The sequence below is a fragment of the Schistocerca cancellata genome, chromosome 4 (genome assembly GCF_023864275.1).
Source record: "Schistocerca cancellata isolate TAMUIC-IGC-003103 chromosome 4, iqSchCanc2.1, whole genome shotgun sequence".
NCBI lineage: Eukaryota > Metazoa > Arthropoda > Insecta > Orthoptera > Acrididae > Schistocerca > Schistocerca cancellata.
The window spans coordinates 203,723,897-203,737,482 of record NC_064629.1 but is presented as its reverse complement, the minus strand read 5'-3'; the positions used below and the strand labels follow the sequence as shown (position 1 = coordinate 203,737,482).

General features: G+C 40.4%; 1 protein-coding gene across 7 annotated transcripts in view; it reads left to right on the top strand.

Moving 5' to 3' along the window:
* LOC126183483 (nuclear factor 1 X-type) overlaps positions 1-13,586 on the top strand; it is a 580,732-nt gene that overhangs the window by 462,324 nt on the left and 104,822 nt on the right. For 5 of the 7 annotated variants that reach the window (XM_049925504.1, XM_049925508.1, XM_049925506.1 and 2 more), the window contains one exon: positions 9,063-9,158. The exons of the other annotated variants lie outside the window; for them this stretch is intronic. In XM_049925504.1, the coding sequence (XP_049781461.1) occupies positions 9,063-9,158 (96 nt within the window). The remainder of the gene's footprint in view (positions 1-9,062; positions 9,159-13,586) is intronic. 7 annotated transcript variants of the gene reach the window in all.

Here is a 13,586-nt window from a genome sequence, read left to right as displayed (position 1 = left end):
AGAGATATGTAAACAGGCAGGATACGACGCTGCCGTCGGCAACGTCTATATAAGACAACAAGTGTCTGACACAGTTGTTAGATTGGTTACTGCTGTTACAATGGCAGGTCATCAAGATTTAAGTGAATTTGAACGTGGTGTTATAGTCGGCGCACGAGCGATGGGACACAGCATCTCCGAGGTAGCGATGAAGCGGGAATTTCCACGTACGACCATTTCACGAGAGTACCGTGAATATCAGGAATCCGGTAAAACATCAAATCTCCAACACTGCGGCCAGAAAAAGATCCTGCAAGAACGGCACCAACGACGACTGAAAAGAATCGTTCAACGTGACAGAAGTGCAACGCTCCCGCAAATTGCTGCAAATTTCAATGCTAGGCCATCAAAAAGTGCCAGCGTGTGAACCATTCAACGAAACATCGTCGATATGGGCTTTCGGAGCCGATGCCCACCTCGTGTACCCTTGGTGACTGCACGGCACAAAGCTTTACGCCTCGCCTGGGCCCGTCAGCATCGACATTGGACTGTTGATGATTGGAAACACGTTGCCTGGTTGGACGAGTCTCGTTTCAAATCGTATCGAGCGGATGGACGTGTGCGGTTATGGAGACAACCTCATGAATCCATGCACCCTGCATGTCAGCAGGGGACTGTTCGAGCTGGTGGAGGCTCTGTAATGCTGTGGGGAGTGCGCAGTTGGAGTGATATGGGACCTCTGATACGTCTAGGTAGGACTCTGACAAGTGACACGTACGTAAGTATACTGCCTGATCATCTCCATTCATTCATGTCCATTGTGCATTCCGATAGGCTTGGGAAATTCCAGCAGGGCAATGCCGTGACACCCCACACGCCCAGAATTGCTGCAGCGTGGCTCCAGGAACACACTTCTGAATTTAAACACTTCCGCTGGCCACCAAACTCCCCAGACATGAACATTATTGAACATATCTGGAATGCCTTCCAACGTGCTGTTCAGAAGAGATCTCCACCCCCTCGTACTCTAACAGATTTATGGACAACCCTGCAGGATTCATGGTGTCAATTCCCTCCAGCACTACTTCAGACATTAATCGAGTACATTGCCACGTAGTGTTGCGGCACTTCTGCATGCTGGCGTGGGCCCTATACGATATTAGGCAGGTGTATCAGTTTCTTTGGCTGTTCAGTGTGTAAATCAGGTACGGTTCGTGAGTTTATCTGTCCGCTTGAAGTCAATAAGTCTGTACCTTACCGTTGTAACGATCAGACCATTAGCTCGTGATGCTATTGAGACTTTCGTATTACATACGACGGTCTAAAAAATAGGTATGGTTTTCGTTTATAGTGAATGTCGTCAAACTGTTAGAGCAACAGTGTGGCTGTATCCTGATTGTATCAGGTAATTAATAATTTTATGTGACTCAATGGCTCCGTGCAGTTATTTCAGTTGGACGCTGCTCCGACGACTTGCGTGTACTTAATTTATCCCAGTAATCCAACTGGCAAAAGGCGACCTACACTTTAACGTTGAATCCGAAACACGGCGGCTTCTCACGTCGTTGATAAGTGCATGCTAGATTAAAAGTGGAGAGAGAATTCTCGTCGTTCGAACGGGATTCGATACCCCAACCTCTCGCTTTACAGGCATGTACTTTACTACCAGGCCATCAGCCTCGGCGCTGCCAAGGGAAACATGGGACGATAAACAGTTCAGACAAGAAGAGAAGAGAAGCTTCTTAAATGTAGCGCTACAAAATAATGCTTAAGATTAAATGAGTGGATAGAATAACTAACGAGGAGGTAGTGAATCGCATTAGAATGAAAAATAATTTATGGCACAACTTGACGAAAATCGGATATCGGTTGATAGAAAACATCGTGATGTCTCAAGGAATGGTCAGTTTGGTGAGGAAGGTAAGTATGTGTGTGTGAGTGTGAGGGGAGTAAAAATCGTTGAGGGGGACCAACGCTTGACTACAATGAGCAACTTCATATTGTTGTGTGTTGCTGTAGTCATACAGATGTGAAGAGGCTTACAAACAATAGAAAAACTTGTAGAATTACATCAGTTCAGTCTTCGAACTATAGACCTCAACATCATTTGAGCCAGGCGGAGACATTTTCCCCGTGCGTATGGTACGGTTCACCCGATTATCAGCTCAGAGTGCTATTCTACCGCAGTGCGACAGAGATGTACACGAGAAGAAGGTATACAATGAAACTACGCAAGTATTTCAGCAACTGGGCGCCTGAGCTGTGGATTACTTGAAGAGGTATTTGAATCGGAGCGTTCGCTAACAGCCAGCTTACTGTGCGGGGTTGGCCGTGTATATATTTAGACTGTGCACTACGACATCGTCAGTTGACCGCCACATGCTCCGACTCAGTTGTACGGAGAAATGCCACACTTCGCAATGCTACCCCGCTGGTCTTTCACTGCGGACGGCTAAGTGTCGTTATCTCCTTTCTTTTCTCTCTGACAGCGCCAATTACAGACAGCACGTACGATATGCCACATTTACACATTACCGTGCACCGAAATTGACATAAATTTAGCACTGTGATTAAACAACTTCACCCGTTTAATAATAGCAAACAACAGTTGAGAGTGGAATGATAAATTTTTCGCAGATTAAAAAATCCTTTTGTTAAAAGTTGCACGTTAATTATTCTCGATCTTCCACAGCCCACCTTATTACCACTCATATTCATGTTCATCTGTTCGCTAGAGTTTAACATAAAACGGATTTTTTTGTTCTGTACGTCAATACATCATTTAGCTATAACATGTTTCAACGTAAATAATTGTATCACGCACATTACACTTATTATACTTCTTGCGTTGCCATCTTTTTCTGTACCCTTGTAGCTACAAAAATACCTAGCAAGAATGTAAGGCAGTGAGTTCGTCTTTGCTGGCTCACTTAGAGTACAGACGACAAACCTGCAACATTCGAAAATAATCTGGATTCTGAGAGTTTAGAAATTAATAGATAATAGGAAAGAGTCCTTTGGAGAAAAGAGAACGACCTGTATGAATTTCAAGACCTCAGGTGGAAAACCAGTCCTAAGCAAAGAAGGGAAAGCAAAAAATTTGAAGCAGTATAAGGGGCTGTACTTCAGGGCAATATTATGGAAATGGAAGAGGTCGTAGATGAAGATGAGATACTGCGTGAAGAATTTGACAGAGCATTGAAAGACCTTAATCGAAACAAGGACCCGGGAGTCGATAACATGCCGTTAGAACTACTGATAGCCTTGAGAGAGCCAACCTTGATAAAACTCTTCTATCTGGTGAGAAGGACGTATGAGACAGGCGAAATGCCCTCAGACTTAAAGAAGAATATAATAATTCTAACTCCCAAGAAAGCACGTGTTGACTGCTGTGAAAATTACCGAACTGTCAATTTAATAAGTCACGGTTGCAAAACACTAACACAAATTCTTTACAAAAGAATGGAAAAACTGGTAGAAGCTGACCTCGGGGAAGATCACTTTAGATTCCAAAGAAATGTAGGAACACACGAGGCACTACTGACCCTAAGACTTCTCATAGATAATAGATTAAGGAAAGGCAAACTAACGTTTTTAGCGTTTGTAGATTCAGAGAAAGCTTTTGACAATGTTGACTGCAATACTCTCTTTCAAATTCTGTAGCTAGCAGGGGTAAAATACAGGGAGCGAAAGGCTATTTACAATTTGTACAGAAACCAAATGACAGTTACAAGAATCTAGGGGCATGAAAGGGAAGCAGTAGTTGAGAAGGTAGTGAGACAGCGTTGTAGCCTATTCCCGAAGTTATTCATTATATACACTGAAAAAGCAGTAAAGGAAACCAATGAAAAATTTGTAGTAGGAATTAATGTTCAGGGAGAAGAAATAAAACTTTGAGGTTTGCCGATGACATTGTAATTCTGTCAGTGGCGATGGTCGAAGTAGAGAGGATATAAAATGTAGACTGGCAATGGCAAGAACAGCGTTTATGAAAAAAAGAAATTTGTTAACATCGAGTATAGATTTATGTGTCAGGATGTCTTTTCTGAAAGTATTTGTATGGAGTTTAGCCATGTATGGAAGTGTAGCATGGACGATAAACAGTTTAAACAAGAAGAGAATAGAAGCTTTTGAAATAAGGTGCGACAGAAGAATGCTGAAGATTAGATGAATAGATCACGTAACTAATAAGGAGGTCCTCAACAGAATTGGGGAGAAAAGAAATTTGTGTCACAACGTGTCTAGAAGAAGGACTCGGTTGGTAGAACATATTCTGAGACATCAAGGAATCACCAATTTAGTACTGGAGGGAAGCGTGGGGCGTAAAAATTGTAGAGGGAGACCAAGACATGTATACAATAATCAGATTCAGAAGGGTGTAGGTTGAAGCAGTTACTCGAAGATTAAGAGACTTGCACAGGATAGAGTAGCACGGAGAGCTGCATCAAACCAGTCTTCGGACTGAAGGCAACAACAATAACAATAGATATTTTTCTCAGTTTGAATTAGAAATAGGTTGGTTGCTTCTACTATATAAATTTTATCTAATTAATTTTTTTAAAAAAATTCCACACAGTACATTCTTCATATTGTTCACTTTCGTAATTACACTTCAAGAATCTCATATTGCTCCATATTTTGACAAATAAAATAGTCTATCTAGTTCAGTTCCGTTTATGCTCTCACACATATCTGCTGTAAACACATTCACTGATGCTGTTTCTCTCTGAAATAAATTTCAATGAAGGTGACGTAATTCGTCCAATGTACATGAACTAAAATTAAGAACTTGAAGTAAAAAACTATTATGTTTCTTTCAATGGGCCAAAATTGTGGCTAAATTCCTCCTGTGATCGTTCGTAATAAACTGGCGTCCTTATTTGTCCACAGAGACGTATCGTAGATGTGAACAATATCTCAAAATCAGTCTATAATCACTCATAAGAGCACTTTACCGAAGAATGGAAAGGAAAACTAAAAGGGGGTTAGCAGAAGACCAGTGTGGTGTTAGGTAAGCAGGTGGACTCGATAAGAAGTTGTAACCTTGTAGGTAATAACAGAGAACAGTTTTAAGAAACACAGGTAAACGTGCATTGCGTTCGTAGATTTAGAGAAGGCCTTTGATGTTGTGGAATGGAACAAACTGTTAGGTATTGTGATATCAACTATAGGGATAAAAGACATTGTCTTTATTCTTATGTATTGTTCATCCATCTGGGATGCTTACCAGGTAGGACTGATAGAAGAGATGAGAAGATCTAATGAAGAGCGGCAGGTTTCGGCACAGAATCGTTGAGTCGATACGAGAATGCTACAGAGATGCTCCAACAGCTACAGTGGTAGACGTTACAAGAGAGGCGCTGTGCATCACTGAGTGGTTTACAATTGAAATTTCGAGGGAGCAGTTTTCAGGACGAGTTGGACAACATATTATTTCCTCCTACACACATCTCACGAAATAACCGCGACGAGAAAAATTGAGAAATTAGAGTTAATACAGAGGCTTGCCGACAATCAGTCTACCCACGCTCCATTCGCTAGTGGAACAGGAAAAGAGGATCAGTTAGTGGTATCAGAAGTACCTTGGTTTGCGGAGTATGATCTAGGTGCAGATGCGAAGCTGGCTCGAGGCGTCAGCACTAACTAAATTACAAAAGAGACAGAAACCAGAAAGGTGTAAGCAGGGTTGCTCATCGTCATCACTCAGGTTTAAATTGCACAATGAGGAAAGCAAAGTGCTATTTTCATGTGGGAGTGGGTTTTCGCGGACAGCATATGAGCATGAATTAACAGCAGATGCTGAAAGCCAACAGTTATTGAGTCTGATGCTTAATGTAACGGAGTGAGTACTACTTAATTGCTATAATACTGATTTTTTCTGTCTAGCAAGTGGGACAGATAAGGAACAGGTAGGCAAAAAGACATAGGAGAGATAATTGCACGAAACAAAATTGGTTTCTGTAAAGAGCAAAAACGGCTACTATAACTCTTGGCACCAGAGGAAGAACCATCAAAAGTTTTATTTGGAGCACACTGTGAATGGGTGCGAAGCGTGTACATTGGGGAAGAAAGAAATTAGATGATAGCAACCTATGAAATGTGGTGTTACAGAAGACGAGATAGGATGGTTTGTCACATATTACGACGTGAGTTGTTAATGAAAACTTTGGTTAGGAAAGAAGCGCAGATTCAGACATAGACATTAATATACAGGTTGGTCAGAAACAGTCTGAAAAGTTGGTAAGGGCGTTCCAGGATAGGTTGTGCTGATAAATAATTACTCAGAAAAAAAATCGATATGTTGTACCGTTTCCGAGTTAATTAGCACTGAAGATAGCCAGTCAGACCGGAGAGCAAGCAAATTCAAGCGCCCCGCCAGAGACGGTGTCGCCTAGCATGATCCCTGTTCGGTTTCCTAAAACCGTAAAGAGAATAATACAAAATATGGACATAGGGTGGTGGTAAGTAACTGACCAGAGCCAAAGACTGAGCAGTCTTTTGAATTATCATCTACGATATCAGAACAAATGACTAATTTTATCTGGCAGGCCTATTGAATTTGTGCGCGCAACGGCCTGTTTGGCTAACTTCAATGCTAATTAACTCGGAAATGGCGAAACATACCGAATATTTTTCTTAACAATTGTGTCTCACCACAACCCACCCTGAAACACCCTTACAAGCTTTTCAGACTGTTTTTGACCACCCTGTAGATGTACATCTGAGATGAATTTGGATGCAGCAGTTATGTTGAGCGTCCGGCCATCCTGATTTACGTTTTCCGTGATTTCCCTAAATCACTCGAGGCAAATGCCGGGATGGTTCCTTTCAAAGGGCACGACCGACGTCCTCCCCCGTCCTTCCCTCATCCGATGAGACCGATGACCTCGCTGTCTGGTCTCCTACCCCAAAAACAACATCAATCAGTTATGTTGAAATGGAGATTATAAGTAACAAGCGGCAGGAATGGATAACCCCTTAGGGCGAATGACCGAAACATCAACAGAAACACCTCACTACACTCCAGTAATCAGTTCTGAATTTCTTGTAAGTTGGCTGACTGATATGCCATTTCAAAGTATGTACTAACATCATCAGCTGGGTGTTAATATCCAAAATCAAACTCATACATGTTTTGTTCGCTGCATGACATATAGTTTGTTAGTTGAGAACGCCTTGGGTATTTTTCAGGCCACACGAGAATATCATTTACAGTTTGTAGCTTTGCCATGTCCGTATCAGTGACTACAAGATCCCGCGCAACCTGCAGTTGATAGACACTTATTGCAATCACCGATTGCAATTTCATAGTCAAATACAGTTACGCATAATACAGAACTGTTGAGCAGTGGTACTGATGACTCAGGCATAATCTCTGCTTCGGTTTCTCTTTCTAACATAACGTAGTAGCAACTAGAGTAATACAAATCTGCCTAGTACAGACCTTAAAAAGCGATTAAGTTAACTATACATTTATAAATAATAAAACATTCAAGTCGTATGACAATATTCACTGATAGACCTCAATAAGTAAGCTAGGTTCAAAACTGGACAGGAATTTTTTTCTTCGTCAAGTATGAGCATAGACCCGTGTAATTATTTAGTGTACATCACTGTATGTAGAGTCTAGAGCTGTTATTGATGCGGAGAGAGAAGAGGGGAAGTGGGTTGAACAGAGCCTCAAGAAAAGGCGAAGAGTCTTGGAAACTGACTCTAAACGACGGCGCAGATCTGGCGATCAATAACTGTACACCACTATATCTCATCTCCTTTCAGCCATATTCTGATCAAAAAATTCTTTCATCGTCTGGGTTAGTACCTATCTCCTGCAATTCAATACCTGACCGCACGAGTGTCTGTTAGCAACAGTGGCTACCGAGTCAAGTTTGGAAGGAGTTTTTGTTGTTGTAACATTTATTTGTGTGGTTTTTTGATATTAATCCCTATTTTGCTAAGAATCCTTCAGCTGAACAACCGATGCTTATCGCCAGAAACTTATGCTGTAGATACACGGCTACAAATAGCCATTGAACACAGGTGTACTGATGGATGACTTCTTTCTTGCTATTCACTACGTGATGTAGAATCACTTCCTGATGTTCATTACCACTGACACGCATATTTCATGGCGCCAGATAGTATTTCGCCTGACGATGCTTGGAGGGTATGGTGTCAATCCGTTGGAATAATACTCTTCGTTGTTTCTCTTTTTCATCATCTTAAGCTGTCTCTAGCTCAACCGGGCCTGTTCGCAACAGTTCCTGCAGTAGAAGCATATGATGACTTGTCTGCACATTCTCATTAGAAGTGGAAATTTCTAGATCATGCATAGTCCTCTCACAGAAGGTGCCATTTACACGAATTCCTCATTTCTCTCAGCCACGACTGGAAAGTATAACGATTGCTGATGGTTGGTGGTTAGTTTACAGCGTCGAACGACTTATTTCCAAGCAGAAAACAGTTGTTAGCTCTTATGTATTTGCAGACGCGGTCCCAGCACGTACGAAGTCCCGTATGGCGCAAGGATTAAATAAGACCAGTATCAATTCCAAATACCATTAAAACTCTCTCGGCAAGGTTTTCCCATTTCAAATTCGACTGAACTTCTTGAACAATGTTTCTGTATTTTATTCCGAAATATCCTAATTTATAAGAAAATTTGAATCAAATAACTTTCCTAATTTATCGAACTGAGCCCTTTTAAACTGCTTAAAAAAAAATTGCTTACTTAGTCATCACATCACATTAAGGCTGTATCTGGTGCATCAAATATGTCGTTTTATCCATCATATGAGAAGATAACTGAAACATAAGTTTCTTTATGCTATCGACGGCAGACCTGTCGTAGCACAGTAATTTTTATTTTGGTTACCATGTTATTTTGGAAGGTTCCTTGTCATTTGCAAAGCCAATAATTTTTGAATTTTTCTTTCTGTTTTCTTCCGGTGGTAGAAAAGAATCTGATCAATTATTTTAAGCACTTTGTTCGCTTATAAGTAGAAACCATGGGCGAAGGCTTTTATTTTTAGTCAGGCTTGAAATTTTCATTTTTGCGAAGTCCATATTTTTATTGTGCTTTGCAGGCTACACTCACAACCCATACAACGGAGTCGTATGCAACGACACGATTTTAGCCACTGGAGTCTTCTCATCCAAAGAACTGTGGAGTCTTTCCAAAGGTATGTACCCACGAAGAGAATAGTAAGCCATACAGTGCGAATACCATAACTTCTCTTATTGTTGCACAATTAGGAGAATGTGCATGATCACCAATGTCACTTCACGACACTGAACTGGTTTAGCGGCAGTTGTAGAAAAAGGAAATTTTGTAGTGTCTATAGTTTAAAGAATGTTTTTTTTCTAATTCTAAATACAAACAATACTTCACCTTTAATGCGTTAGAGTCTACTTAGAACTCCACGCAGTGATGTTTACTCAGTCTGTCAAAAATTAGAATTGATCGAAACGTGGAGACATTAAAAAAAATTCTCCCCGGCTAGCACTGATGCACTTTACATCCGTTCACGGTGATAAATATTCCTTTCTTGCCCTACTGAATACCGAACGATTTTCAGTCATTGCAGATTGACCATTCCGTTACTCTGAGACTGAATACAGTTGAAATTTCATAACTGACACTTCAATCAGTTACATTACTATCAACATCATGTGTACTACGAGAAACTTCACCTGTATAATCTGTGGTTACTACCGCTAATGGATTTGATGGATTTACTAACAAATTTTAGGATTTATTAATGAGATTTTTAACCACATTTCTTTGGCGATATGTAAGCTTAAAGCGTTGCGCCCCAGCTTGCGAGAAAGCGAGAGGACCGAGACGCGGAACGAATCCACACCCCGGTAGCTGAGGAGGTCTAGTCGACAACGAGGTCATTAGAGACGGAGCACAAGCTCGGATTAGGGAAGGATAGGGAACGAAATCGGCCGTGCCCTTTCGAAGGAACCATCCCGGTATTTTCCTGAAGCGATTTAGGGAAATCACGGAAAACCTAAATCAGGATGGCCGGACGCGGGTTTGAACCGTCGTCCTCCCGAATGCGAGTCCAGTGTGCTAACCACTGCGCTACCTCGCTCGGTTCCCGTAGTTGAGACACGCTGTCAGTTTCCCATACACACCTCAGCCTCAGAAGCATAACACAAAATATTACACTACGAAAACGCAACGAAAAAAATCTAAATCACTCGCAAACGCACAGCTGTCACTCTCATCTCAGGGTAAATAGTTGCGTAAACACAGGAATTGCAGCTACGTCTAGGACAGTAAAAATCATCTTTGCTCTGGTTGATGATTTAGATTTCGTATTATCTTTCGTATGCTAACATTTCAAGTCGTCTGAAAGGGAAATATAATATCAGAAGAGTATCCTTCTTACTAACATGTTACTCTTCTTAACGGATGCGGCCCTAGTCACATTACCTAACAGGTTTCTTTCTGTGGGCATAGAATATCGTCACCACTGTTTATTCACACATTCACTTTCTTACTTTATAGAATTAGAAATCTATATTAACCAACAGTTTTCCTATGGTAATAATAACTCAAAAGACACACAGGAACATTTTGATCGAGTTACCCTTTGTATGAGAGCATTACATCGATCGTCTTTACATCTACTCAAAACCGAAAACGGAAAATTTCATGGAACTATCGAATTGCATGACCCTGTCTATTCACCACTGAAATTATCTTCAGTCTGTTATCTCAAGTCTTGAAAGATTCACCATTGCGATGGCATAATGGGAGTTTTCTGTGATACGAAAAGTGTCTTAAGGTCCTCTTACTATTGAGCGCACATCTTTACTGAGACTGGTAGAAATTTCTAATCCACGCTTTATGTTCGTATATCCTTAAATATGTGTGATTATTCAAATAAATGTTTCAGGAGATATTCGAATCTTTACGTCGAAACCTGCAACGGCCTCCACTGCGTCTAGGCTTTCCTATACCAGATATCTCTCCACATAGCATGACTTAATTCACTTAACATGAGGAAACGGTGACCCGCCATGTTTAGTTATCAATAACGATGTTAATACCTACGTAAAAATACCGCGGCACCTTTCTTCGCTATGAGGGAATTTGTAAGCTGTAGTAAATCTTTGAGTTTTTCGGTAGCAGTCTTGTGTGGATCGCCGTATTCTTTTTATTTACTTTTTTTTTAATTTAATTTAATTTGATTTTTCTCAGACTCCACGCTGTCTGTCTTTTGGATGCATGGCTTACACGACTTTTTAACAATGTCAGAACGTTTTATAACTGTGTCCCATCCCTCGCACTAATCAGTAGTGAGCTTGCATGATTGTGAAGATTAATCTTATTTGCTTACCAACTTGTATTAATCGCGTAGATATCTTACTCTTGTGTACTGTTTTCTGGCTTACTGTGCGAAAACATTTCGATTTATGAAGTAAACGAATGTCTAGTGACGTATTTGGTTGCTTCCAGTGTCTGATATTTTTACAGAGTTATATATTGGCGAAAATCGTAAGAGTGTATAGAATTTTAAATTTTAGTCCTTTTTAGATTTTCAGTTTCATTCTATTTCTTGCAACCATCCTTTTCTATTTTTTGTTAACCTGTGTTCTTCTCATACCAGTGCAAACAACAGTTATAGGCGTTTCCTGACAGGTCATTGTAAAGGATAGGTGCAGATTTGTTCTAAGATGGTTTCAGAATGAACTCATTCGTAACAGCGAATATTATGATTTTATTTATTTACTATGGTTGTCAACGTTGTACGAAAGAGCCATTACCACCAAACAACTGAGCATCGCTCTGGATAATGGTGGCATGCCGGAAACAGGCTCTGTTAGCCACAGGTATTAGAAAGTAAATGTTCATTTTTGGTATACTGCATAGAGTATAAATAATTTTTCATAGCTGAAGAGAAGACAGCATGGATATGCGCCGTATTAAATACAGGAGAAATTGACATATATCAGGAATCGGCTGGTTCAAGAATTACTGTATATAACTAGATATATAGCAGTAGAACATTCACAGTGTTTTGTCATTATTTCTTAAAATAATCCTTCTAAAAAGAGTAACTGAACAATCCATGACCATGTATTAAATTTGGTTTACATTAACAGATCCGAAATTATAAGGGGTGATATTAAGTAAAGTCGTCACCGTTTACTATTTTGACATTGTGCTGTTGCGAACTGTTGATTATCTGGAAATTATTTCATGTCTCATATTCCCGAACATATGTAATTTCACAGTTAGTTTCTCTTTTCCAGTTGGAGAATTTCTACATTATCAGATTTGCTTTTCAGTTCACGACACCGCCTCCATATACTTCGTATGCTACGAAAACATTTCAAATGAAGTTGCTGAGAGTACACGGAAATTTCACGGAAGTAAATAACAGGCATTCTTAAATAAAACGCCTACATCTCTTTGCAAATTTTCTTGTGTTTGTAGGCCATTAATCATTCTTTTCCAAAAACAGAGATAAAAGTGCATGATGCATACAAGCATCGGAAAATTTCCGCTAACAGAGACACCTAAATCCAGAAGGTCTATAAAAGAATCGTTGTTTCACTAGATTTTTGTCGCAGTTAGTTCCACACAGTTCTCCAAGCAGGCAATCACGCGCTGAACCTGACTTTATTGAAAAATTCCCTATTGATTGTGATCTTAAATTAACTTCCGGTTAAGCGTATCTTACAGGAAAACATTGCGACCATGTGCGTGAAACATAATCGATAATATTTAGGAGGTTTAACCTCAGTAAATAATGTAATTTTTTTTTCTTTGCTTGAAATATACTTGGTATTTTCCTGCTTAGTTGTACAGAAGTATACGTTAATTAGCAAATTACACAATTTTGCACAATTGTGACGCTGATAGCTACGCTGCCGAAACTGTATTTTCGATAGCTAAAATACTCTATCAGGTAAAGCAAGTAAACACATCTGGAGACGAATTCACTAACAAACACTCGGCCCGGATGTAGCCGGTGTGATTCATGCGGCAGAAGGAATTATCACCAGCAAGGGATGAAATGTTGTGGCATAAGATTCCGTATCACCATACGATGTGATTATGTCATAAAACCTAGTATCTCATGGAGTGAGGCATATCACACTATTGATAGTGATCCGTGAGACCATTCCCTAGGAACGGCTACCGGCCTGTCTTGTCTCTCGCTCACACACACTCACACACACACACAGTCACCGAGAGCACAAACACTACAACAGTTATACACACAGTTATCTGTGTGGCTTTCCGGCAGTCGTTCTTCCCGCGAACCGTACGCGACTGGAACAGGAAAAGGAGGTAATGACAGTGGCACGTAAAGTGCCCTCCGCCACACACCGCTGGGTGGCTTGCGGAGTATAAATGTAGATGTAGATATCTATATGACACGATTACATCCAAGGAGCAAAACACGCAATTCGCAATGGAAGGTACGTAATCGGTGCGAATGAAGAAACCCTTTTCGATTCAGGTGGCTGAACCCATACGGGACACAGCAGACAACAAGGTGCTACGCTGACATTAACATTATCGAAAGTAAATCACAAACAAAAAATCAACTTGTGTTCTGCGAAATTAACAATCGAAAAAAATA